Source organism: Oryzias latipes, chromosome 24 (genome assembly GCF_053564925.1).
Source record: "Oryzias latipes strain Hd-rR chromosome 24, Olatipes_Hd-rR_3.1".
Lineage (NCBI taxonomy): Eukaryota > Metazoa > Chordata > Actinopteri > Beloniformes > Adrianichthyidae > Oryzias > Oryzias latipes.
The window spans coordinates 19,178,314-19,203,540 of NC_136260.1; the positions used below are offsets into that span (position 1 = coordinate 19,178,314).

The 25,227-nt window shown below is 39.4% G+C and overlaps 1 protein-coding gene across 10 annotated transcripts in view; it reads right to left on the bottom strand.

Annotated features, from left to right (window-relative positions):
• The window catches only part of gphnb (gephyrin b), an 87,260-nt gene that overhangs the window by 23,509 nt on the left and 38,524 nt on the right, over positions 1–25,227 (bottom strand). For 5 of the 10 annotated variants that reach the window (XM_023953017.2, XM_023953016.2, XM_023953015.2 and 2 more), the window contains exons 3-8: positions 23,242–23,299; positions 22,310–22,402; positions 17,394–17,488; positions 17,088–17,154; positions 14,256–14,528; positions 11,884–12,018 (exon numbers count right to left, since the gene is read on the bottom strand). In XM_023953017.2, coding sequence (XP_023808785.1) covers positions 11,884–12,018; positions 14,256–14,528; positions 17,088–17,154; positions 17,394–17,488; positions 22,310–22,402; positions 23,242–23,299 — 721 coding nt within the window. Of the gene's footprint in view, positions 1–1,024; positions 1,067–11,883; positions 12,019–14,255; positions 14,529–17,087; positions 17,155–17,393; positions 17,489–22,309; positions 22,403–23,241; positions 23,300–23,394; positions 23,463–25,227 lie in introns of all 10 variants that reach the window. The other 5 variants (XM_078942646.1, XM_023953014.2, XM_023953012.2 and 2 more) reach the window with 2 other exon arrangements.

The window sequence follows — 25,227 nt, forward strand, 5'->3', positions numbered from 1 at the left end:
GAACCGCTGCAGCTGGAGGGAAATAGATCTGGTGTGAAGCGCAGATTTAGCCATTCCCACTATGTGGTGCAGGGTTTGGGGTGTCATATCCCTCCACGCCTCTAAAATGCATAGATTTATTTATTTATTTATTCATTTGGTCATTTTATTTTATTTAGTTAATTGTTGATTTTTAAGTGCCATCAAACTTGGGGGGCCATTGCCTATATCTGGACTTACTGTGGAGCCCGAACCTTTCCGAACCTTCAAATTGTTGGCATTCATCTGACTTGAAAATAGTAGAGAACAGTAACTTGTAATGTCTTCTCAGATGATTAGTCTGCACATGCACTTTTGTTTTTGCATTGTTGTGTATTATAGTTGAGTCGGTTGCAATTAAATACTCATTTTCATTACCCACCAGTGCAATATTGCATGTAAATGTAGGGTCACGACAAATGTCAGCACGATGCTGTTGAGTCGCACACAGCGTCATTGGGTGATGACCAGGAGGCCTTCAAAGGCTTTCACAGAATCCTTTTATGATCTGGTGTGTGTGCTTGTGCGATACGGTTTGTGTGTCGGCAAAGCCCTTTGATAGGATTTGAAGGGTATACACGCAAAGAAATGCACTGTTGTTTCAGCAAGCAATATTACTTTCATACTGATACATAATTCAAGGATCTTTCAACTTCAATTCTGAAGTCAAAACGCAGTTGAGGGAATGTCATAAGATGGTTTGTTTGTTTTGGCAGCGTATGAAAGAACGGAAACAAGACAGGGGTTAGACAGTATGAGGAGGAACAATATCAATATTGGCATCAACACAAGTACTAAGAAGAAGAACACAAAAGCAGCGGGTGCTCATGACAGAACAGCAGGGAGGACGGCGCTGACACAACACAGATTTACACACATGAGGAAAAAGGGAGAAAGACAGGAAACAGTCATGCCAGACAGGTAATTTGCAGTTGAGGAAGGAGGGATAAGCAACCGATGGCGTGATTAGAGCCGTAACGGTGCATCAGCACACATGCAGGAGTACCTCAGCAATGCTTAGGGTGGATGAACAGGAGGGGAGCCGCGCCTGGTGCCGCGAAAGAGAAGAGGGGAAAACAGAAGAGGTTTAATAGAGCCAAAAGCCAGCTTGAGCAGGGGGACAGAGACACACAGAGACTGATGGGTGAAGCAGACAGTGCCCTCTGTCTTTCAGGAGGACTGTGGGGGGACAGGTCTCTGTGTGACTGCCTCAGATGGACCACAGCAGCCAAAGGCACTAACAGACATGGCAGGACAGGATTGAACAGGTAAAGATCAGGACAGCAGGTCAGAGCCAAACAGACCAGTTACCAAAAAACACACAAAGGGAAGAGGTTCACAAAGGAAAGTAAAAAAAAGTGGTTTTCTTGGCTTGAATTGACACATTTAGCACAATTTTGTATAAGAAATCTTACAAAACAACATTGATTGTACCAATGTGTATCAATAATAATAATGTACCAATAACTTTGGCTTATAAGCAGTTCAATAACTATCAAACTTCCTTTTTTTTCCCATATGAGGTTAAAAAAGTTACGTTTAAAAAAACACCCATGTGATACTCACAACAAAATAAGCTGCAATTATAGTTCACAATAAGCACTTCTAATATTTTCTTTTTCAGGATCAAACCTGAACAAAACCCCCTAAAGAGTAAATTTTTTAATACAACTTTATTAAAACAAACAAAAATGAGAAAATAATCAAACAGAGATTAAATATTGTCTTATGACTACAGAAGTTGCAATTAACAATCAGTTGCAATAAACTGAGTATTATAGTAAAAAGACCACACATAGGATTAATAAAAAAAATTAAAAAAATCAAACTTTTGTTGTCAAAACAAAGCAAATCATTATTTCTCCAGTACTGTGCTTAACCATTCAAGCACTGTTGCTCCTATCTACACATAGACAGAACTACAGAAATGTCTGAGTAAGACTACCACTTCCAGGCTTATGGAAAAACAAAACAAAACATGTTTTTCTAAGATCAAATAAATGCTGACAAAACCCTAATTTGACCTGATTTATTTCTGATTGTCAAAATATTACATCTTTTTTCCAGAATCACAGTACAATCTTCAAGCTCACTGAGAATTTTTAATAAAATGTTCAGTCCATCCTTGACCTTTCCAATTGCAACTTTTCAAATGCAATAAACAGCTTTTGGTTTAGAGCACTGACAGGAGACGATTGTGCAGGTTATTCCCAGCTAACCTGTTGCTCAGTTACTGAGATGTGCAGGCAAGACAAACCAATGAAAAAGTGTTTGCAATAAGTGGCAGGATTTATGACACAAAGAACTATTAGAGAGACTGTAAGCCAAATATAAAAAAAACATCTTCAGATTTCTGTTTTTTTCAGGAACTAAAGTTAAGGTAAAAGTCAAAAAAAGAAGAATATCTTCTTTCTAAATTGCTTAAAGCTAAATAACGTCATAAGTTAATAACCAGGGGCTACTGCTCAACGTGAACATGTGCTGCATGTTCTCTCGTCTGAGTTTTTGAATGAATTTCTGGAGAGCTGAAGCAGCTGATTTGACAGGCACACGTTATGCTCCTCACCCATCTCCCCCGCAGCTTCGCAGCCCACATGGTGTGTGAGCACAATCAGTTCAGCTGGTCAGACGGTCTGATCTTTCCCTACATCTCATTTTCATGCTCGTCTCTTCCTCCTCTTTCGAATTCGACTGCACAGCCCTGTCTTTGTCTTTCCATTCAAAGCTCCTGCCATCCTCTGCTGCCTTCAAGCCAAACTCAGAGTCAGCAATCCCGAGTCAATGCCTGCAAATGCATTTAAAAACTACATGACTCCCATGTACACATATGAGCACAAAACTTTTAAGAAGAACAGCGTAACACTGCACACACACAGCAATAGACATGCTAAGATGATTTGACCTAAAGCAGTTTGACCCAAATGTTTAATGGGTAGCACAAGTTAAACAAAGCGAGAAAGGCCTGAATGTCTGTACGTTAACCAGAGACAAAAAGCACCAGTTGGGTTTCTGCACCAAAACATTCGTTTTTTTAAGATCCAGATGTGATTTTTATGTCTTTTAAAAGTATCATAAAAGGTAGGAATCAGTCATGACGTTTGTCTCTCCTTTTACTTACAATTACCTCCTGTCTCTTAACCCTCGGATGAAGGACGAGTACCAAAACCTACACTTTTCCATAGAGGGGTCAAATATAACCACATATGAATCAATGCATTCTTTCAAAAACCTGTCATTTCTTTAAGTTTGGTTAAAGATTCTGATTTTTTAATCATATTTTGAATAACAAAAGAGTGATTTTATCACTCTTTATTTCCACCAAAAAAAATCAAAACCTATTGTGTCATATTGCATGGACAGAGAAAGGGCACACCAAGACCATTAGATCATGCACGCACCTGTACAATAATGTCTCTTTTCTCACAGTTTTCAGCTCTTTCTTAAAAATGCAACGACCTCATGTAAAAAAACATGTTTTATGAAGAATATATGGAATTGAAAAATATAAATACATTTATTTTTTAAAGATTTTAAAGAATAACTACACATGAGGTCACTTTTGACCCCACTTATGCATCAGAAAACCACAAGATTCTTAAATATCCAAAGCTTATTGGCAATGGAGTAAATTGAGGCCTAAATTTAGAGATAATTTCTCATACAAGCAATTTTTCCTGAAAGCTATGAGCCAAAACCTCACAGTCAGTGAATGTATGACAGTAAAAAAACACTGTCAACTCTTACATCAACCTCCTTTTCCTTCTCCCTATCAGCTTTCTGAAACAAAGGATTCTAAGGGCACCATTTCTATACCTCTGCCTCCACACTGCCCCGATTTCCATTCAAAGTGCTGCTGCTAACAATCTGCTACGTTATAAGACAACATACGGCCACTCCAGGGAAATAACAAACGGCATACGGATCAAGAGGTTTTCTATTTAAATGCTTGTTAGTAGGGGTGTAACAAATACTTATCGATGAATCGATTCATACTCTCATGTTTCAACCAGATTGAGGCGTTTGAGGAAAGTTGTATGCACCTATATAAAATTGTTTAAAAATGAAATAAATCAATTATACTGAAATTAGAAAATACCATTTGGATTAGGTTTATTTTATTTTAACGTAACGTGAACAACACATATGTGATGGCAGCAAAAGAAAAAAGGATCAAGCCATCATTACAGTCCAATGAGTGGAAACACTAATAATGTTTCCTTTGTGTTACTTTGATGTGGACAAACATAAGTGGGTGGAACGTTATGAAACAAAAATGCGAACGGATTTAACAATAATTCCTTTTCACTTGTTTGTTTGTACACATATTTGTTTTAGATTTGATTATCTTGCAAGAAATACAAGGAATCTGGAAAACTTCACCTGCACTGTTCAGTAACCAGGTATTTAATTCTGAGGCACACAGGTTGAATTTAGTGCAAAAGATCAAATTTTAGGTCAATGAATCGCGTTGTTCAAAAAGAACTAACATCGACTATGAATCGTATCGTCAACCCCAAATTCTGATGTGAATCGAATCGCTCAAATGAATTGTTACACCCCTAATTGTTTGGTGCTATAGATAAGAGCACCAGCTTCTTGAATGACTGGTTGCTTATTTGAAACAAGCTTGGTGCAAAATTCTGCCTTGAGGTCTCTCTGTTCTTTATGTAGCAATGGCCGTCCGTTCCTAACTGTAGGAGGACAACTTCAAGCTCCTTCTCCCTCCTTCTATAGCCCACCACGAGCTTCATCACTGATCCTTGACGCCTCATAAGAAGCCTGACATCATAACCTTCTTCAGGGCATGCTTATAATAAAGAACCTTAGATGCATTAAGGAATTACTTGAGACAATAACATGGCTTTGACATGCATTACATCCTCCCCCTGTGATGGTAGAACAACATCCTTCCTTTGCTAAACAGATGCATACAACCTAAACCTGTAAACACTCTGATTTGCAGAAGGAAAGACTTTACTTACCATCTTCTGCCTTGAGTGGAAGCAGAATGAGCTCGCGGACACGTGCACACACAGACACACACTTTTCACACTCACTGTGTGAGAAGGCGGGCAAGGAAGGGTGAGCAGGAGAGCGAGAGTTAAGAAGGGAAGGCTGTCGTCGACAGGATGCAGTGTGGAAACAAACCAACAGATAGGAAGAGGAGAAGGCTGCGCTGCCTTATACACTGTGCGCTGAATCGTGCACGCACAAATGATGGAGCTCTGGGTGCATCCCTGTGTGTGTGACGATGCATCTGAGCATTTCTGTCATGGCTAATGTAATGTTCTCCATCCCAAAAGTCTCTCTCTCTTACCCTGATGACTTATTTTGGCACTTTGGAGAAAAAAAACGTGACGACTTCTGCTCACAGTTGGACATTCGGATTGTGTAGAACAGCCCTGGCTGCCCAAGCACTCTTTCAAACTAACTTTCTCTCGCTCCCACTCTCTTCATCCCCCTTTTCTTCCACTCATTCTATCATAAATCCTACACAACATAGCAGCCAAGGAGAGAATAAATCATTTTTATGAGCCTTTCTGCATGGTAGGAGGACAATAACACGAATCTAGAATCTGCCTTGTTCACGACGCACACCATCAGACACACATTTATCACCTCATAATTTTAGCAGTAGGGTGTTTTTATTTCTTTAGTGGGGATAAACCATAAGGGAATTTTTGCACTAGATTACTAGTTCAGGCTCAAACATTGCACTACCCACAATGAAAGGTTTCAAGTACAAATAAACACTCTGGTTTACAAAGAAATGAAAAATCTTAGCACAACCATCTGCCTATCTTTGTTTTTTGGGTATTTCTAACATGTTCTCATGGCATTTTTTCATAATCGAGGACATATATAAAGAAAAGAAAGATTAAAATTGCATTTACAAATATTTTTTCAACGAGAGCAGATGAAGAACGGCAGTTGGCGCATCACAAGCTCCTTGCTCTGCTCTTCCACAGCATCGACTATTGTTGCACCGCTCATGTTGGGTTAGGGTTGTGAGGGGCTGTAAGCCAGAGGGAGAATGTTGCAACAAAGGGGTGATGAGAAATGAAGGCAGTCTTACTCCACGCCAACGGTGCCGCCCACAACTCAGAGGCGATTTTCTGATGAACTCCTGCCGCTCTGCAGAACTATGTCATAAAAAACAACACCGATTTATTTTTTAATTCTGGCGAAAAACGGCATTATCATAATAAAAAACCCACTGGAAGTTATTTTAAAATAGATAAAATGATAAAATGATGATGGGAGTTTCCTGCTTTACAAGGACATTGGTTTTAAATGTACAATTCCTTTGTTTCTAGGCGTGACATCTGAGGTTTTATAGCAAATGTGGGGTTCAGGCAAAAGAGCCAAACAACAAACCTGTTCATTTGTCCCACCCCTTGCATTGCTTCATTTAGCAGAGGTCCCCTTCGTGCTCTTCCTGCACATTGATCCCTCACATGACTATGCTGAGGTGGTGACAGTGCTTTTGCTAACAGCTTGGGCATAAATCATTAATCTCCTGCTGTCACATCACCTCACATTGGCAATGATCCTCTGTCACCACTCATCAGGAAGTCATGATTTTGTGATCTTGTGCACAGAGCAGAGCCATGCCAAACTGCACAGATATTTTTCACGCATGTCTCAAACAAATCTCCCACATTTGTTTTCCACTACTGTCAAACACTAGCATATATGCTGCACACATGCAAGAAATCTGTTTTGCAGACTTTCACACTTTTGAAATATTTTCCACAAACTGCTCATGTTTTCTATTTCTAGTTAACACCATCACATTACTTTTGGGGTGTCAAACCTCGGAATGTGGTTAATTTTAACAATAGATGAGAAGAGTTGATTTCAATCAACTCTGGCCTTCCTCCAAAGCCATACATCAAAATATTATTAAAAAAGGAAATAGGACCAGAGCGGACGGTGCACCTGAAGAACTTCAAACAACGGAACCATGAACTACTGAGCCTGAACCACCTTATAGAAATATATGTTAATGTCATTCAAGTTGATGACATGTTTGTGCACCGCACACACAACGTGAATAATGCCCTATGCAGGTGCAAGGTGATCAAGATGAAATGAATTATTACTGTTGTATGGCTCGCATTAAAGTTAAAAATTGGGTCAACTTTAATTGAACAGTCAAATGCTGATTTATTGCAAACTCCCTGAGGCCAGGGAGACTGGTCACCCTGCCCCATCTGCCAAGTGGGCTTTATTTCCTGAAACTCGAGTTTGGTTATTATGGCTGACATTAAATTCAGAATTCTGTAGAGTGTTTGACATATTTGACAGGTAGTTTTATCATTGTTTCATTTTTAAATTTGCTAAACCATAACATTTTCTGTTCCTTAATTGTAATCTTTGGGATCTGGTTTGCTGTCTATTTGTCTAAATTTGCTACTTTGTACAGATTTGACAATTTTGACACTCCAAAAATGTCCTTCATAGGTTATTTCATCTCTAAACTGTCCCTTTGCATGCACGTGAGTGTGTCAGTGGTCCTGCAACAGACTGGCAACCTGTTTGTCCAACAGTAGCTGGGATAGGCTCCAGCAGCCCTGTGATACTGACCAGGATTTAGGGAGTTCTGAGGATGGATGAAGGTTTTGATTCTCCGGAAAACCCATGAAATTGAACAATTTTTTTTTTTTTGTAGTATTAAGGCATTTAGCATTTTTTGTTGCTTGAATTAAAAAAGAGTAACTGTAAACTAGGGTTGCACGATGAGGAAAAACTTTACGATATTAGTGATCAATACTGTGATGACAATATAACTTGTGATACAAGAACTAACAGAAAAAACTCAAAAACATAATTTCACACACATTTCACTGCAACAGTTTAATTTAAATAAGAGTCAACATATCTTAAATTACACTCCAAATGACACTAGTCTACATAGGAGGCAAGCATCTACCATAAAAGGAGTCCATCCGATTGGTCAAAATGCATCAAGGGATTGATTTGACTTGTTAAATGGTAAATGGCGTACGCTTTTCTACCTTCCGCGAAGGCCCAAAGGGCTTTAGTCACTGTCCCCTTCACTCATTCACACACATACTGATGGCTTCCCCAGAGATAAGGTGGAGTTAAGTGTCTTGCCCAAGAACACTCTGAGGCAGGAATTAAACCTGCACTCTTCTGATCAGAGGACGACCGCCCTACCGCTGTACCAAAGTAGCCCCCTTGGCAGCATAAATATAATTGTGTTAGCACATTTAAGGTAACCATTTATCACAATTTTTATCACGACTTTTGCAATATGCGTATTACACGGATTGATATCGCGATAAATTTGCGATTTATTGTGCAGACCTACTATAAATCATCAGAAAACAGTCCATTTTGATCTGGGAAAACTAGTGGTTTTGTCTCGACACACCAACTTCAGAAAATGACTTTGGTTACAGACGGATTACAAAGACACACACTGTCAACCATCTTCTGAGTCAGAGCCACATCTCACATATGCTTCATTAATCCAAACTTACCATTACATAACTGTGCTAAATGCTCACAAGAGTGGAAGGGCAGAAAAACCCAGCATGCATCTTGTGCATGTCTGCATGCCTGTTTGCATCATTCTTCGTGTGCATAAAAAGGAAACAAGAAAAAGAAAAACAAAAACAAAGAATTATTTAGTAATACTTGTGTTTTGGCTTGTGTGCTTGTGTGGTGAACATCAAAATGAGACTTGTGTCCCTTATGAAGTACTGTGAGCCCATATAGTGTGCATGAACTCCTGTTTAGCTAGCACTTTCCATCAAAATGAAAAAACTGTTTTTGAAACTTGACAGATGTTTAAGTGCTGGTTCCTGACCCGTTTCATGTTTCTGCATGTTTCTGCAGAGCCGTGCTGCAGAACTGAGCCTGCTGTATTAGAACCTCAGGAACAGCAGCAGTAGCAGCTGCTCCGGCAGTAAAAAGATTAAGACCTTCTCCATACCTTCGCCTCTCACAGCAGCTATAGTGCTCTGCCATCGACACCCAGCCAGCAAACTAGTGCAGCCCACAAAGGCACACGAAATGCATCAGCAAGCAGAGACATTCTGGCTCTGGGGATATTGTGTACATACCGCTGGCAGCCACTTGCAATGTGGGAATTTCAAAGAACATATGGCAGCTTGTCGCTGGGAAACAGCCTGTGTCAGAACCTAAACAAGTGAAGAGCTACAGTATATCTAGAAAAGCTATTAACTGTCTGATATCTGGTACACACACATGACCAGACAGTCACACAAACACTGACTAATGTGGCTTCTATGTGATCATTGGAGCCTGAGTCAGTGACAAAGATGAGCTGCACCAATGAGGCTGGCGTGTTGGAGGAAGGGAAGGTGGCTGAGGGCTACCTCGCTGCACAAGTAAAGCCAGTAGGGGCAGCAGTAGTAGCAGCAGCAGCATCAAAGCTCCCCACTGTCCAATTATTTACAGCAACCAACTCAGTATAAAAGTTACAGTTAAAAGAATCCATGCTGAGCGTTTCTCAAAAAAAACAACAACCCTGGCACTAATCACAAGCAGATAAATCTCAGAAGAATCACATTAAAGAGTTTTTTCTTTGCAGTCATTAGAACTGTTAATGAAATCAAGTTATTTTTTTCATTCATCATTCAAACCAAACTTTGCTGTCACATTTTTCATGTTTGAAGGAATAAATCATAGGACACAAATCATCCAATAATAAACATACAACACGGGACGGCAGGGATAAGCTCTCCAATTCAAGATATACGAAGAATCAACTTTAGGATTGATTTGAAAATCTTGTTGATTTGTATGGTACCAGAGCAGAGAGATTAAATCCACCAGATGTGATTTCGGGTTCAAAATCGACAGTCCTTCACCCGGATCAAAGTCTTCAAATCTCAACAAATAACCTGATTTTAAGGTAGAAAACCTAAAAAAAACATCATTCATGACGTAAACATTTATTAAACAGATATTCCTCCAAGACTAGACGAAAAAATGCACCTGACTTTATAAACAACCAACCAAAATCGTCCACAAGGACAATGTATTTTTTCCAGTCACACACTTATCACCAAAAGGGTGGATTTTGCACTAAAACTATTTTCATATTTACCTCATAAGCCTTGGTCACATGCAACCGTACAAGGGTTGACCTGTACGGGTGCTGCAGGTTTTTGTGTCTGTGGGGGTGAGGAGTGACTGGGGTGTCTTGCAGTTTCCTTGTGGCTTGTGTGGCCACCTTAAAAGAAACTTGTGAAAATGAGACGTACGATTGCCATGTTTGTGGTAAGTATATGATAAAGTATTTTTAAGGATAATGGAAGTTGCAGGCACTTGTGACATACAAGTGATGCTGTCGTATGTTTTCCTTCAGTCACACTCTAGTCGTTGGTAAGGTGCACAAACTGAATCCTTACTGACTCCGTGGAAATGTGGCATACACCAAATGGGGCATGCACTTGATACGCAAGTGCCCGTATAGGATGTCTACTCAAACAATGTGCTGATTGTCTAATTTCTTCCTTTTAACAGTCATACTGGACGCAAAGAGCACACATTTATCTCGTCTACAGCACCAACAGGCTCCTTGCACAGTGAACAGGATTTGGGAAAGTTGAAATTGTAAAACTCGCCTGTGTCTCACCTTAAGTGACGCATGTTCAAGAATGCTCTAAACGCAGGCTCTTGAACCAGGTGTTCACACTTCTTTTTCCACTGTTTACTAGCATATTTCTGCCAACTACAATTGGAACAGGCTTGGTGCAAAATGTCAAAGCGGTACAAATTAATTTTTCCTTTATGATCAATTTTCAAACAGTTAGCAATTCCGTAAATTAAAGGGGACTTTATCCATACGTCAAATCCGAGTCCCTGATTGGTCAGAGTTCGACGTGGTTTAACTGTTATCATGCATTCACTGGCCATGCGTTTTGTACATACACCCTGAAACAGTCTTAACTTGCAGAGCAACTTGTGAACGCGTGAGAACACTGAAGCCCAAAACACACATACTTACATTATATTAGACTTTTAATTGAAAGTGGTCGCTTGAATGAGGGGTGTCGAGGGTGATGTGAATGTAGCTTGCCCTGTTTGGTGTTTGGTATGAACTGTTACTTGCAACATGCCCGTGGAAACATGCACGAACATTTTCTCTATTTTGTGTGGGCCACCTGCGCACTCTATACAGGTTTGCCCATTTTTTGACCGCAGACAGCCAATATCCACCCTTAAGGGCATTTGTGACAAAGGTTTAACCTGCTGCTTGGTGTTTATATACATTTACATAACTGCATTCAAAATAATACATTTTGAAAATCAGGTCCCAGAGCAGCGCGAAGAGTCCTCCCCAGTGTATGTCCCCTGAATCTGCCTCCTGCCCCCTCTTCCTTTAACATCCCTCTGTTACCATAGTAACCCTCATCAATTCCCATGGCACCTGCCTGCTGTCCTGGAGACACATGAACCCATGACACCGACAGATGAAGTGAGAAACAGAAGGGAAGAGAGAAACAGAGGAAGACCCAGCACCATTTGGTGTTAAATATTAAAAAACCTGCAAAAGAAATCACTAAACAAAAAATAAAAATTGGATTCTCATTCTCATTTGGGACATCTTGAAGTGTCACAAGTGAATGCACAAAAGCAAGACAAATCTGATCATGTACCTAATAAAAAAACTGCCACAGTGTTCAACACTGCAGGCATTCACACATCGAGCCACAATGTGCTGCTTCATCAAACACACAAACATACAAAATAAAGGAATGACAAACTTTGTGATTCTGAGACACAAAAATCGGCATTTTTTTGTGTAACTTTGCAGTTGGTCTGTCTGTTGAAATAAGCTAAAAACCGAAAAAGCATACTTACTTTGGGTGTGGGGCAGGACGCCGTAGAAAGTCGGGAGGTGGCCTGGGCGCGGGGCGACTCGGAGGGCGTGGTGCTGAGAGAAGCTGCATCCCTGGGTAACACCTGCACACCCCGCGAGATAATGGAGTCTGGAATCTACAGAAACAAAAATGTGCACGGACGCACATCAGTATAAACACCACCAAGATTTTGAGCCCACATGTTTTTATGTAGACCCTGAAGAGAATGTATGTATAGAAATAATCCAAGTCTTTGTAAAAATGGGCAAATGAGCCACAGACAATTTACGCCAAAAATAAAGATGAAGAGCAGTGATGGATGATTGAGTTTGTGAATGGTGAAGTCTTACCAATATTTATCTGTGACTGGACAATGAGGTGTGATGTAACCCTGACAGAAGGATCTGGACTGCAGACAGGACAGGACAGGATGATGGACATGGAGACATACGATCATAAAAACCAATGACCTCCATTACAAAAGAAAAAAAAACAAACTTTTTTTGCACAATAGATCAACTAGTAGACAGTCAACAGGAATGTTGTTGTCTGAGAAACAATGAAAAAATGATTGACTCAGGATCACAGTGAACAATGGAGACACCCTGTAGAGAGGAACCCAACATACACAAAAGCATGTGGAGGCAGAAAGCCATGATGCAACACTGATATTTGAAAGAATGAGCTTCTTCTTCTCTTCAAAGGCTTAACCGTTAGCTCCATCAAAGACCCATGATGCAATAGGTTTTTAAAAAAGTGAAAGCTACACTAAAGTCTGATGTGTCTTAAAATAAAACATTAAATTAATTTCAATTAATATTTGCCAACTGCAGCTAAGTATCACTTATGATCAGTGAAAACAATTCAGAAATGAGGACTTTACAAAAAATTTAACTAAAGGGTTTAGGAATAATTAAAAAATACAGAGAATTATTTTGGTCATGCAGCTTAAATAATTATCACTTATTTGGAGATGAGTTAGCACAGTAACTTAAAGTTCGACTCTGATCATCCTCTGATCTATTGTAAAAATGTTCACAATGCTCTTTTACGGTTTTTTTCTGTTTTTAGCAAAAATAAAAAATAAAAAGCTGTCGATTTTTAGGACAGTTTATGCAATTCAATTCAATTGGATTTTATTTATATAGCCCAAACTCACAACAACAGTTGTCTCAGTGGGCTTCGTGCCAGTAATTGTAAGGTAAACATACAATCAAAAAGGATTATAAATGTATAGAATCCAATAGGATATTACTAAAGCTTTAACTAAACAGACTAAACTAAATGGTCATCCCTGCCCTTAGACCCTCCTTCAGGGTAAGGAAAAACTCCTAGAAAAAACGTAATCCGGAAAAAATGAAGAAACCTCAGGGGTGCCCACATGAAGGAGGATCCTCCCCCAGGACGGACAGGCGATTTACCAGAACTCTTAGTGAGAATTAGCTTATCTAATTCTACAACTACATATTTAAAGTCCAGCAAATGATCTTCATCCAGTTGAAGTTGGAGGACGGCTGGGGGCGCGAGACAAGCCGGAGACAGGATCCACAGCCAGGTGTAGGAGCAGCAGTAGAGGCAAGTCAGAGATGAGGTACATGGTCAAGCAGAGCGGAAGTAGATCATTAGAAGTTCCCCTCTGAATTCTGGGCGGAAACATTTACACGGAGTAAGCCAGCCCTCATTTCCCAGAAAAGCTAAGATGTACGACCTTTGCCACCTCTACCTTGTGCTTCATCTCTTGTACTTTTTTCCACTGACTTTTTCCGTCAGTGCTCCACTTTTAGCTAACTTTTTCCCTCTAAACACACTCCTGAACTTCTTCTTCATTCCACCACCAAGTCTCCTTATCTGCTTTTCTCATTTCAGATGACACACCAAGTACCTTCCTCCCAGACTTCCTGATCACTTCAGCTGTAGCTGTTCAGTCAGCTGGGGGAACCTCCTGATCTCCTAAAGCCTGTTTCATCTGCTCTGTAAAAGCCATTCAGCACTCTAGGTCTTCTTCTTTGTCTTCATACTTGTCATCTTCCTCACCACCAGAGTGCTTCCACACACCACCCTCCCCTGTCTGGGCACTCTTTCCGCAGCCACCACATTTCGGGTTTCTGCATTTAAACTCTCACTTTCATTGCATCACTAAGCAAGATTTTATGTTCATTTTCAAGCTCTACATCCATTTACAGTTGTTGTCTTTATGTTGGATTTCCTTCCTGACACGGCTTTCTGCATTTTACCCCAACGTGGGACCAGCAAATTTTGGATTTTGCCCCCTTGTGGTTGCATTTAACACACTCTCATGACTAACATGTATAAACAAGTAAACATATTGAAAAGAAGGGAGCTTAATAAACCTCTCATCATTGGTTCTCGTACCTTGGCAGCAATGGATGCAGCGGTGATGTGGGAGGAAGAGCTGTCCTCTGTGGAGGCCACACCACTGTCCTTCTTTTCCTCATCTTCCTCCTCGCATTGCACACCTTTGTCTTCTGTTTGGCGGCGAGGGGAACTGTTGAGGGGGGGTGAGAGAGGCGGCGGTGGTGAGGGTAGGTCCTCCAAGTCATCGGCGGCCTCCTTCACCTTCACCACTGCATCCCTAAGAAGGTCAATGGCATGGGGCAGCGCTGGAAGGATGAACTGAAAGCATTCCTGGACATGGGCAGAAAACAGGGGCCGTGAGCCATTTTTTCAAAATAAGAGCATGCACCAGCAGATACCAGCATCAACAAAATCCTTGCTTCCAGAGAAAAAAATAGTAACTTCCTGTATATAGATATTAATAATGTCAAACAGAGGTGCAGCTAAGATTTCCTTTGAAGTCTCAGAACACTGAAGCGCCTCCTACTGGCCACATCTTTTCTTGGTGTTCCCTTTCTCCAGCTTGCTCCATCTTTGTTTCCCTCTCTGTGTCAGTGTGCCTGTGGGCCTCTCAGCTATACTAAATGCTCCATTCTCCTCGCTCCCAAGACAAAGCTAATCTGAGAAATTATTTATCTTCCTGTGTATTTTAAGCATTGAGAGGATACATTATTAATCAAACCCTCCCTTCACACACTTTACGACAGGTGCAAATGGGCTTCTGGAACAAGCTTTCTACTCCACTTTCTACTTTTGTGTGCACATTACCAGTAGGATTAAACCTGACAGGAGTTCAGCCTTGATTTGACCAAAGAGCATAATCTCCACCTCAGATCTTGCACATCAGTGAGGCAGCTTTCTCCTCCATTGTGCATAAAATAAAATAAAAATATAGAGGGAATCGTCAGATCTGTAAGATGGGGAAACTGAGAGGGTTAACATGGGGATTGGACTGTGTTGTTGTGAGCATTCCTTTGCAGACACTGTCCTGGCCTTTCCTCATGCACACTCAGCACCAGCCCCTTGGCAAACAGAGGACAGTTTATGGCTTTTCCTGCATGCTTTTCAAACTCACATGAGAGTGTTTCAGAAGATGAGGGAAGCAGGGCTGAGATGAACTAGTGAATATAGAGGAGAAAGGTGGTTTTTGCCTAGAGACATTTCTTGTTTGTGTATTTTTGAAGTGTGCCAAGGATTTTTTTGTAAGTGCATCATGTGGTTTTCCACTGTAGGCTTTGTCATACAGGAGTGGAGAAAAGTCTTTAAGAATTCTGAGCCAAATACAGCTAAGGGATGGAAAAAGAAAGTTAGTGAGTAAATGTTAAAAAATGGTTTGAGATCAAGGGTGATTTTAACTAGAAAAGAAAACAAAATTTATAGTACAGATAAAAAACTTCATTTTGATGGGATAGAAACTGAACTTGTTCATGAAACAAAGTTTCTTGGAGTCATCAGCTTACAAGATATAAGAATAAAGGTGCATCAAAGTCTTAAAAAAAAAAGTACAAATACAACATTTACATTAATTTAGAGACAGAATGAATGATGCACTGACCAGAGAGCATCTTAAATAAATAAAATGTATTAAAGACAATATATATAAAGCTATAATCCAAAAAACCGAAAGAACACTGAGTAAAAATATTTGCATATTCAACATCAGTTCTGCCATACTTCCATTATTGTTGTGGAATTTTGAACTTAAAAAAAGAGCAGTTATAGTTGTAAATAAAGTTGTTTTTTATGAATTTACAAATGCACTATTTAATGAATAAATAAATAAATAAATAAATAAATAAATTTGTGGATATTGGAAGACTGTTGGAAATTTTGTTTTGTGCCTTTCATATTTTCCGAGATATTTTTATCTTTACATACTTCGTGGAAGCAACCATCCTCTGATCCGCGTTGGTCAGGACAGCATGCATTAATTTCTGATAATGATTTCTAATACACTTTGTCGGCCATTATTTCTTACGCAAAATATTGGACGACTTTTAGCCACTGAAAACTGTTTTGTGTAAAGATTAGCTTTTCCAAAACAGAGTAAACTCAGACTGATAATGAGCAGATGGAGCTCAAGTCTTATTGGCTCATCAGGACTCTACCTATAACCTTGCGACAGGAGTTTATCGTAATAAAAGTCTCCAATGAGCTGCCCCTTTACTTCAAGGTTGATGATGAAGACTGTAAGATGGCAGCAGATGGGGGAGAGGTGTTGTAATTGACTGAATGAAATAGTAAAATCGATCTGGTGAAGAACTAGACAGCGACAGATGTGTAGGTCAGTCGGGTACAAGAGGGGGGACAGGATGCAGCAAGGGAGAAAACACGAAATACTGAGGGTACATGTTTCCCATCATTTACAAACCCCACAGGTGTTTAAGGGTTATAAAGACTCTTCCCCAAAGAAAGAAATGAATGTCCATTAAGATATTAAAATTATTGTCACAGCTTGTGGTGTACAGTCCATTGAGAAATAATGACCAACATGTCAACATCCTGCCTTCCTTTGACTGAAACAATATACATTTAAATATGCAACACATCTATGCAAAAAGATGGGCATCTAAAAATGCACCTCTTGCTGTTTTTTCTTCTTTTTTTAAATCCTTTAAGGTTTTGGCCAAACCTCCAGGAGCAGGTGGAGTTTTATTTTTCTTTCGAAGACAATCTGGTCTAAAGTCAAAACCTCATAAAAGCAAAGAAAATAAGCTTTGCAAACAGAAACATTTTCAAAACTTTTTTTTAATGTAAAGCCACAAAAACAGCTGGATACATTTCTGATGAATTGCCCTGAATCATTTTCACTACACAAACAACATTGCAGCAGTTTACTGTGTTTCCCACCTGTGAGCCTTTCTTGCTTCCTGGTAGGTTAATGATGAGCGTTTTTCCTCGGATACCACACACAGGTCTGTAAAAACCCCACAGAGGAGTATAAATAATTGTTGGACATGGCAAAGCTGCAGAACAACAGTGATGCATCTAATTTCCTGACATAATCTAAAACATTGGTTTTAATATTAGAGCACAGGACGGTCGACATGTCCACCCTTAGTCTGATCTTTGATTCAATTTTCTTGAGGCAAGTCAAATAATTCTGTGCAAAAATGGAAATGATGGGGATGTGGAGTGTGACATTGTTTCTCTGACCTGGAAAGCATGCCTAGTGGTGTGACATTGAGGGATCCCATCAGCATCGCCAGAGACATCCCTGGAGCCTCACGCTCTATCACTTCTTTAGTGGCCTGGAGAAAAGGGGGAAAGAAAGGAAAAGGGCTGTGATCATAGACTAGTTTTAACAAGCTCAACTTTAAAGCACAATTTTTGACTCTCTGTAATGGTGTCCGAGTTCAAAAAACAGGTTATTAAAGATCTTGGTGATGTAGGGGAGGAGGTATTAATCCAGTTCTCATACATGGCTTAAGCTCCAGGTACATTTTTAGAAGATGTTCTCTATCATTGACAAATTATACTGAAATTCAATAATTCATTGTTCATTTGTATGTAAATAGTTGGGTGATGATTAACAAGATCTGCATCTGATCAGAATAACAAATTGCTGCAGAGGAAATGAACTACTGCGGCATTCATGGACCAGAGACTGAAGGGCAAAAGAAAATGATGAATGCTCCATGAAGATGATGTGGATCAGTACTTCAAAACCAAACATCCTTGGCTGTGGCTGTGAGCTATTCCAGCGAATAGGCGGCAAAGAGGACGGGGACTTCTCTTCCAGCTGTGTATGTTGGGTGTCCTTGAGCTGAGTGACACTTCAAACGTGCCATTAGCCACCAAGACAAAGACTTCAAAGGAGGGAAGTCATTGATGAGCATCTCTGGCTTGGACTCGTGAGATGAAAGGAAAGGAGAGGGAAAAAACTGATGAGAGGAATGGAAACACAGCAGGAGTTAACAGCATGACAAAGAGACAACGGGATTGGTAAGGGAAAGAGAGATGGAGGCTTCAGTGCTATACAGAACTGTAGGCAGATGAAGCATGTTTTTGGACGGTGGAGCCGGAGTCCCCGGAGAAAACCCACGTATGCATGGGGGAGAACATGCAAACTCCACACAGAAAGGTCCCCCATTGATGTTCTGGTTCGGGTCCCCCAGCCGGGACTCGAACGGGAGGCCTTCTTACTGTGAGAGTGCTAACCAACGAGCAGCCTGAACTAAAACTATATGTATCAAACATTGCCACAAGAAAAATGTTTTAAAGGTAAATATCAGAGTAAATAGTAAAAACTGCTCAAAAATGCCCCAGACTAGTAAGGTTACTGAAAAATCAAGTGACTGATTTGATAAATCGATATTGCTGACCAGTAAGTAAAAAAACATAGTTCATATGACTTAATCAAAACCACACAAATTTTATAAGATTTACTTTTTCAAGGTGTAAAATAAAATAAAATAAAGAGAATGACCTAAAAAAAATTTCAATTAAAAATTGACATAAATTTGTACTTATGCCCCATTTTCTGCTAAAAAAGAGAACACGGTCGCATGAGACTTGTAGACTGTGCGCACACAGATAGCGAGTTACCGGTGTCTGCAGCAGACAGAGCTGGATCAGATAGCAGGAACCATCAGTGGTTACAGAGTCTGTGTGTCTTCCACCTTCGAGGAAGGTTGCTGCTGTCTGCAGTGATTAATGACGACCCCTGAAACTCCTGAAGACCACAGCTCATCCTTTTCCCATTTTTTTTTCCATCGGTCTACTGGCTGATGAGACAGACTATGTATGTATCACATCTTATGAGATTAATATGCTGCTATTATTCTTCACATACAGTTGTTTTCCCCTAAAAGTGACCTTGAGAAGGAAAAAGCATGTTAAATAAAAGTAAGGACTCTAGATTCGAGTCACAGAGGTTTAGTGGAAACTGCAAATGTCTACCTTTCTCCAACCAGGAAGTCCTACAACAATCCTAGATACTCCATTTCTCTTTTAATTAAATTAAATTCAGTTCAATTTTATTTGTATAGCCCAAAATCACAACAACAGTCGTCTCGATGGGCTTCGAAGTAAAACATGAACTTAAAAGGATCACGAATACAAAGAGTTCAATAGGAAAATACTAAAATGAACTAACAAACTGACTATGCTATACTGGCATCCCTGCCCTTAGACCCCCCTTTGCGGTAAGGAAAAACTCCCAAAAAAAACGGATTCCGGAAAAAACGAAGAAACCTCAGGGGTGCCCACATGAAGGAGGGATCCTCCCCCAGGACGGACAGGCGATTTACCAGAACTCTTAGAGAAGAATTAACTTATCTAAATCTACAACTACATATATAAAACTCCAGCAGACGAGCTTCATCCAGCCGTGGTTGTGGGGACAGTCAAAGGCGCGAGTCGAGCCGGAGACAGGAACCACAGCCAGGTGTAGGAGCAGGAGCAGAGACGAGGTACTCGGTCAGCCAACTGGAGTCTGGAAGCACTAACTAAGCTAACTAGTATTTATTAATGGTTTTAATTTGTTTTTTAAACCTTCATTCTTAATTATTATGGGGATCTGTGTGTTGATCTAATACGTTTTTTTTTTTTTTTTTGTATCTCTTAAGTATTATCTCACTGAACCATTCAGGTATAGTTACAGGACACTTTTAAATCGTTGCTCTAACTCTACACTCACTAGCCACTTTATTAGTGCTGGTACTGGGTTGGACCACATTTTTCTTTCAGAACTGCCTTAATCCATGGTGGCGTAGATTCAACAAAGTTCTTGAAACATTCCTTAGAGCGTTTGGTCCATATCGATATGATAGCATCACAGCGTTGCTCCAGTTTTGCAGCATCCATGATGCAAATCTCCCGTTCCACCACATCCCAAAGGTGCGCTACTGGGTTTAGATCTGGTGACTGTGGAGGCCATTTGAGTCCAGAGGACTCATTTTCATTTTTAAGAAACCAGTCTGAGATGATTCCAGCTTTATGACAATGTGTTATCCTGATGAAAGTAGACATCAGAGGATTGGTACACTGTGGTTATTTGGGATGGAAATGGTCAGCAACAATGATCAGGTAGGCTGTAGTGTTGTAACCATGCTCAAATGGTACCAGGGAGCCCAAAGTGTGTCAAGAATATATCCCCTACACCATTAAACCACTACCACCAGCCTGAATTGCTGATACAAGACAGGTTAGATCCATGGTTTCATGTTGTTGATGCTAAATTCTGACCATACCATTTGAATATTGAGGCAGAAATGGAGACTCATCAGACAACATTTTTCCATTCTGTGTCCAGTTTTGATGATCCTGTGAGAATTTTAGCTTCAGTCTCCTGTTCTTAGCTGACAAGAGTGGTACACTGTGGTCTTCTGCTGCTGTAGCCCATCTGCCTCAAGGTTGGATGTGTTGTGCGTTCAGAGATGCTCTTCTGCAGACCTCAGTTGTAAACAGAGGTTATTTGAGTTACTGTTGTCTTTCTATCAGCTGGAACCAGTCTGGTCTCTGGCATCAACAAGGCATTTCTCCCCACAGAACTGCAGCTCACTGGATAGTTTCTCTTTTTCTGACTATTCTCTGTAAACCCTAGAGATGGTTGTGGGTGAAAATCCCAGTAGATCAGCACTGATGAGTCAGACAGAGGTTTCATCCTTCCAATACTAACTAAAAATCGAATTAAAAATCTAGAACTCTATAAATGGCGTCATTTTTAAGGTTCTGCTCCTGTTTTCTTTGTTTTCTGTCATCAGAAGACGCAAACAGATTGTATAATTTTTTTTTTGTAAAACGCATCTGATTTTTCTAGAATTTTTTTTTTTAATGTTGTCTTTTTTTTCAATGGAGAACAATTTGGATACATATTTTTTATTTTTTTTGCATGCTATGCAAAATTTAATCATTGTTAAATTGTTTCTAAATTTAATTAGTTAACTTGTGAATTAAAATAAATATTTAAATAGATATATGTATAAATTTTTTAATTAAATTAAAAAAAGTAATACAAAATAATTTCATTTTTACATTTCTGAGTATTTCTTCTTTTAAATCGCAGTCAATCACACTGTAGCAAAGATGCTCTGTTTGAAGTAATGAGCCGTGGTGATGTCACAATGGCCCAGGAGCGCATTGCGAAAGCTCCCTGATCTGCCCTGTCCAGCGTGCAGATCAGCACAGGTGGGGGGGGGGGGGGGGGGGGGAGGAAAAGATGAAGACATATTTGTTTCGTCATTCCACACATTGTTCAAAAAGTGTTGATTTGAAACCCAAAATATGTCACTTTTCACAGTTTTTTATGCTAAAGATGAACTTTTGAGAATAGAGACCGTCAATCGGTGTCATTTGTGCCTCCCTTGTGTCAAGCTCCTAACTCATACAGGACACATCTTGCAGAATGGATCAAAGGCGGAGCTACTCAGCTCAGCACCAATGGCCACGCCCATGTAGAGTAGATTTTGGAAACAGAGGTTACACATAGACATGAAATATGGCTTTTAAAGACATTTAGGTTGTGGGATTTTAGTTAAAAACTTCATACTCATATCTAAAACACCACTAGGAACATTTAAAAAAAATTTCATAGGAGGACTTTAAATACATCAGCTATTACCCCCCCCCCCCCCCCCCCCACACACACACACAAAGGTTCTCTGTTAGAAAGAAACTTCTTCCCTTTATTTCCCATCAGACTGTGGGGGTAATTAGTGCTCATAAGTGCATGTATGATCAGCAAAAACTGCTAGCTAATAAAACACACGTGCCAGCAGCTTTCAATCTGCCTTCCAACATTCATTCACAGTAAATTAAAAAAAATCTCTTAAGTATTCTAAATCAGCAACTATTATTACAAATGTGTAGTATTATAATGTTATCTGACTGGTCTTTAAGGAGAAGTCTCAGTAAACTCTATGGCACCAGAGTTCTAAAATAAAAGTGTCAGCTAAATTCAGCAAAATGTGTTGTAATTTCTTTCCTTGAAATTAATGTTTAAGTTTGGAGCAAAATGCAGTGTACATTTAAATAAAAATGTTATACCAATGAAGAACTGTTGAGTGTGTTGAGCTGATGAAAAAAAAAGGTTTATTGCATTTACATTTGGGTAAAATATGCAGGCTTACCTCTGGTGTGACATCTCGTGGAGCAAAGCCGGTGCCTCCAGTGGTGAGAATGAGGTTGAGCTCCTTTTCATCACACCAGTCCACTAGTGTCTCCTGTGGACAAATATCCACATAGAATAGAATGTTAAATAATGATTTATTGTTATCATACAAAGAGTACAACAAAATTAAAGGTGGACATCATGTTAAGAATCATGAGAATAAAAGACAATCATAAAGGCAAAATAAAAGCAATGATAAAATGTGTAATGTATTTTCAGAGTATATGTTTTTTGTATAGTTTGGCCGGAGGTGAGACTTATACACAGGTGGGACTTTTAAAAAAATAAATAGCAACAACCGGTAGAGATTACTGTAGGTGTGTTTATCAGTATTTGATAGTGATAGCAATGCAAAAGAAGAAGAGCCGCTCAGAGCATAGTGGGGTAGGGGAAGAATTTGGATTTGGCTAAAGAGTTTAGTTGACTTTTTAGCATGTTCTTTATGTTATGTTCATCTGAATAATTGCTCATATGTTGCACTAATATATTAGATTCCTTCGATGTTTCAAATAAGGTTACAGTAGTGAAACGTGTAAACATTCAGTATATTATCATTATTATTATCCATTCCGCTATTATGATTTGCCTTTCAAGATGAAATGTCTGTTCTTGGTCCTGTACTTTGTTAAATCCATTTCTCACCAAACTGCAACTTGTAGATTTTTTATTCTTTATTATGAATTTTTTGGCGGCTGCTACTTGTACTCTGGAAAAATATGTAGTCAGAAAAATATGGCACATATATACAAATGTTGGGATGTTTGAAAAGCTTTGTTTAGGAGCCTTACAGACATACGTTTAGATCTATACATATACATATATATCTATATTATACATATACAATATCCCAAAAAAACCCAGGTTAGAACCTGAACTGATATTAGAGCTTACCTTAATTTCATCTATTTCATCTGGAACTATCTTGTAGGCTGTGATCATGCCCCCCAATCTGAGAAAAGAAGAAAAAGTCATTAAATCATAATAACAGAGACGAGATGTGTAATTGATGTCTGCAGTACACAGGACAATAAATGTTCAATTTGCCTTGCATCTTCTTGAACATCTATGACTTGCAGACCTCATGAGGGAGCTCAAATAGGTCAGGCAAGGAGCTGGAGACATAATCAGAAAAACTGAACATCTCTTGTACAGGATTAGTTAAAAAACCACAGTAATGAGGACCTAATAACGTGTACATGTGGACACATCCTCAAGCATTATTAATAAACCTGAATTTTTTACTACATACTTAAACATAAGAAGGACTTATAAAGTTCATGATAGAAAAATAGATTTGGAGGGTGAAAAATAAATAGGAAAATTTAAAAAAAGGTCAAAAATGATCTAAACCTAGTGCAACCAAAGCCCCTTGATCACAGGTTTTCCAAAGGTTTTTAGGATGCAGTTCTGTTGTTGCTGCTGTTTCTGAACAAGCTATGGTGACCTCCTGTGGCCAAGAAGAGTATGACATTTGCCTAAAAAATGGCTCAAGGTGAAGTCTTGGAAAAGGCATCCCTTATGTAACTCTTTTTTCTCCTCAAAGAATGCTATTTTTGTAGTTTACCGCATCGTGTCTCCTCTCAAAGCCACTTATACACTATGATACCCTCCATCAGACAAATGCTCATGAACTGTGAAAACCTTCACTGTCTTTCTGGTTGCATTTACCTTCAAGGGGACATGGGGCTCACAGATGATCACAAAAGACACGCAATCATCAAGCACAATGTGTGCTTCTTTAAGGAACACTGCACATGTAATCAGAACATCCATTAACTTGTACACACACACACGAGTTTGTTCAGCTATCTTTGTAGGGACATGCCATTTCGTTTGTTCATTTTTGAAGCCAAACATTTGCAATCACCAGTTCATATTTTACCAAACGCAAGTGTGGTTTATGAATCGCCACAATCCAGAAATTCTCTTCTACGTTAAAGTTGTTGTTCAATCCCAAAAGGGTTAGGTGTCTCCAAAATGGTTGGTCATTATACTTGTCCCCACAAGAGAATCAAAACAAGTGCACTCACACACCTTCCTGTCTGGCATTTTTGATGACATGAGTGATGTACTTTCTGAATGTGCTTTAAAGAGGGGGAGTTTTTGGCATCTTTGTTTATATCAGTGTGTTTGCATATTCATGCATGTGGCCTTGTCCATTTGTGTGTTTGTGTGTCTATGTTACACCTCAGGAGAGTAAAGGAGCTGTCAGGACAAATCACCTCTCATGCACTCCTGGGGTTTTATGCCTCTCAGTTTTCAGCCCAAATGAAAATATGCTCAACACAAATAACAAGGGTTCCTTCCCACCGTTTCCAAGGCAACCCCTTACTGTGTGAGTTTGTGCATGCCAAAGAATGTTGGAGTTAGTTTTGTCCTTTACTCTTGTGTAGGAAACTGTTCATTCTTAAGCATGTGGAGAAGCAGGCTGTGGCATGTTCTTTTTTACATGAAGCTTTTTTTTTTTTAATTTTCATGCAAAAATATCACATTTTATGCCATACAATAAACAGGAATATGTTGGAAGGTACTCTAGTATTCCTTAGATTTTTTAAAAACTTTCCATAACAATGTCGTTTAGACAGACACAACCATGGGGATCCAGAATCAGGTACAACTTCAACCCAACATTTCATGACTGTGGATCCAATTTTTTTTAGCTTCCAATTTCTCTTAACTTTTGGGGGTAAAGTTTATCTCCATCCACTGTAAAATATCTGCAGCTGTTTTTAAACTTTATTTCTACTCTAGATTGTCTGTAGCATCCTTTAAAATGTGATTTAGATTGCCCTTTAACCCATTACTATCAAAGTGAAAGCTAAAAAATCGGACAGTCTTGAGCTTCGTCCGATTTTTAAAGTGTTCCCAGTGGGCTTT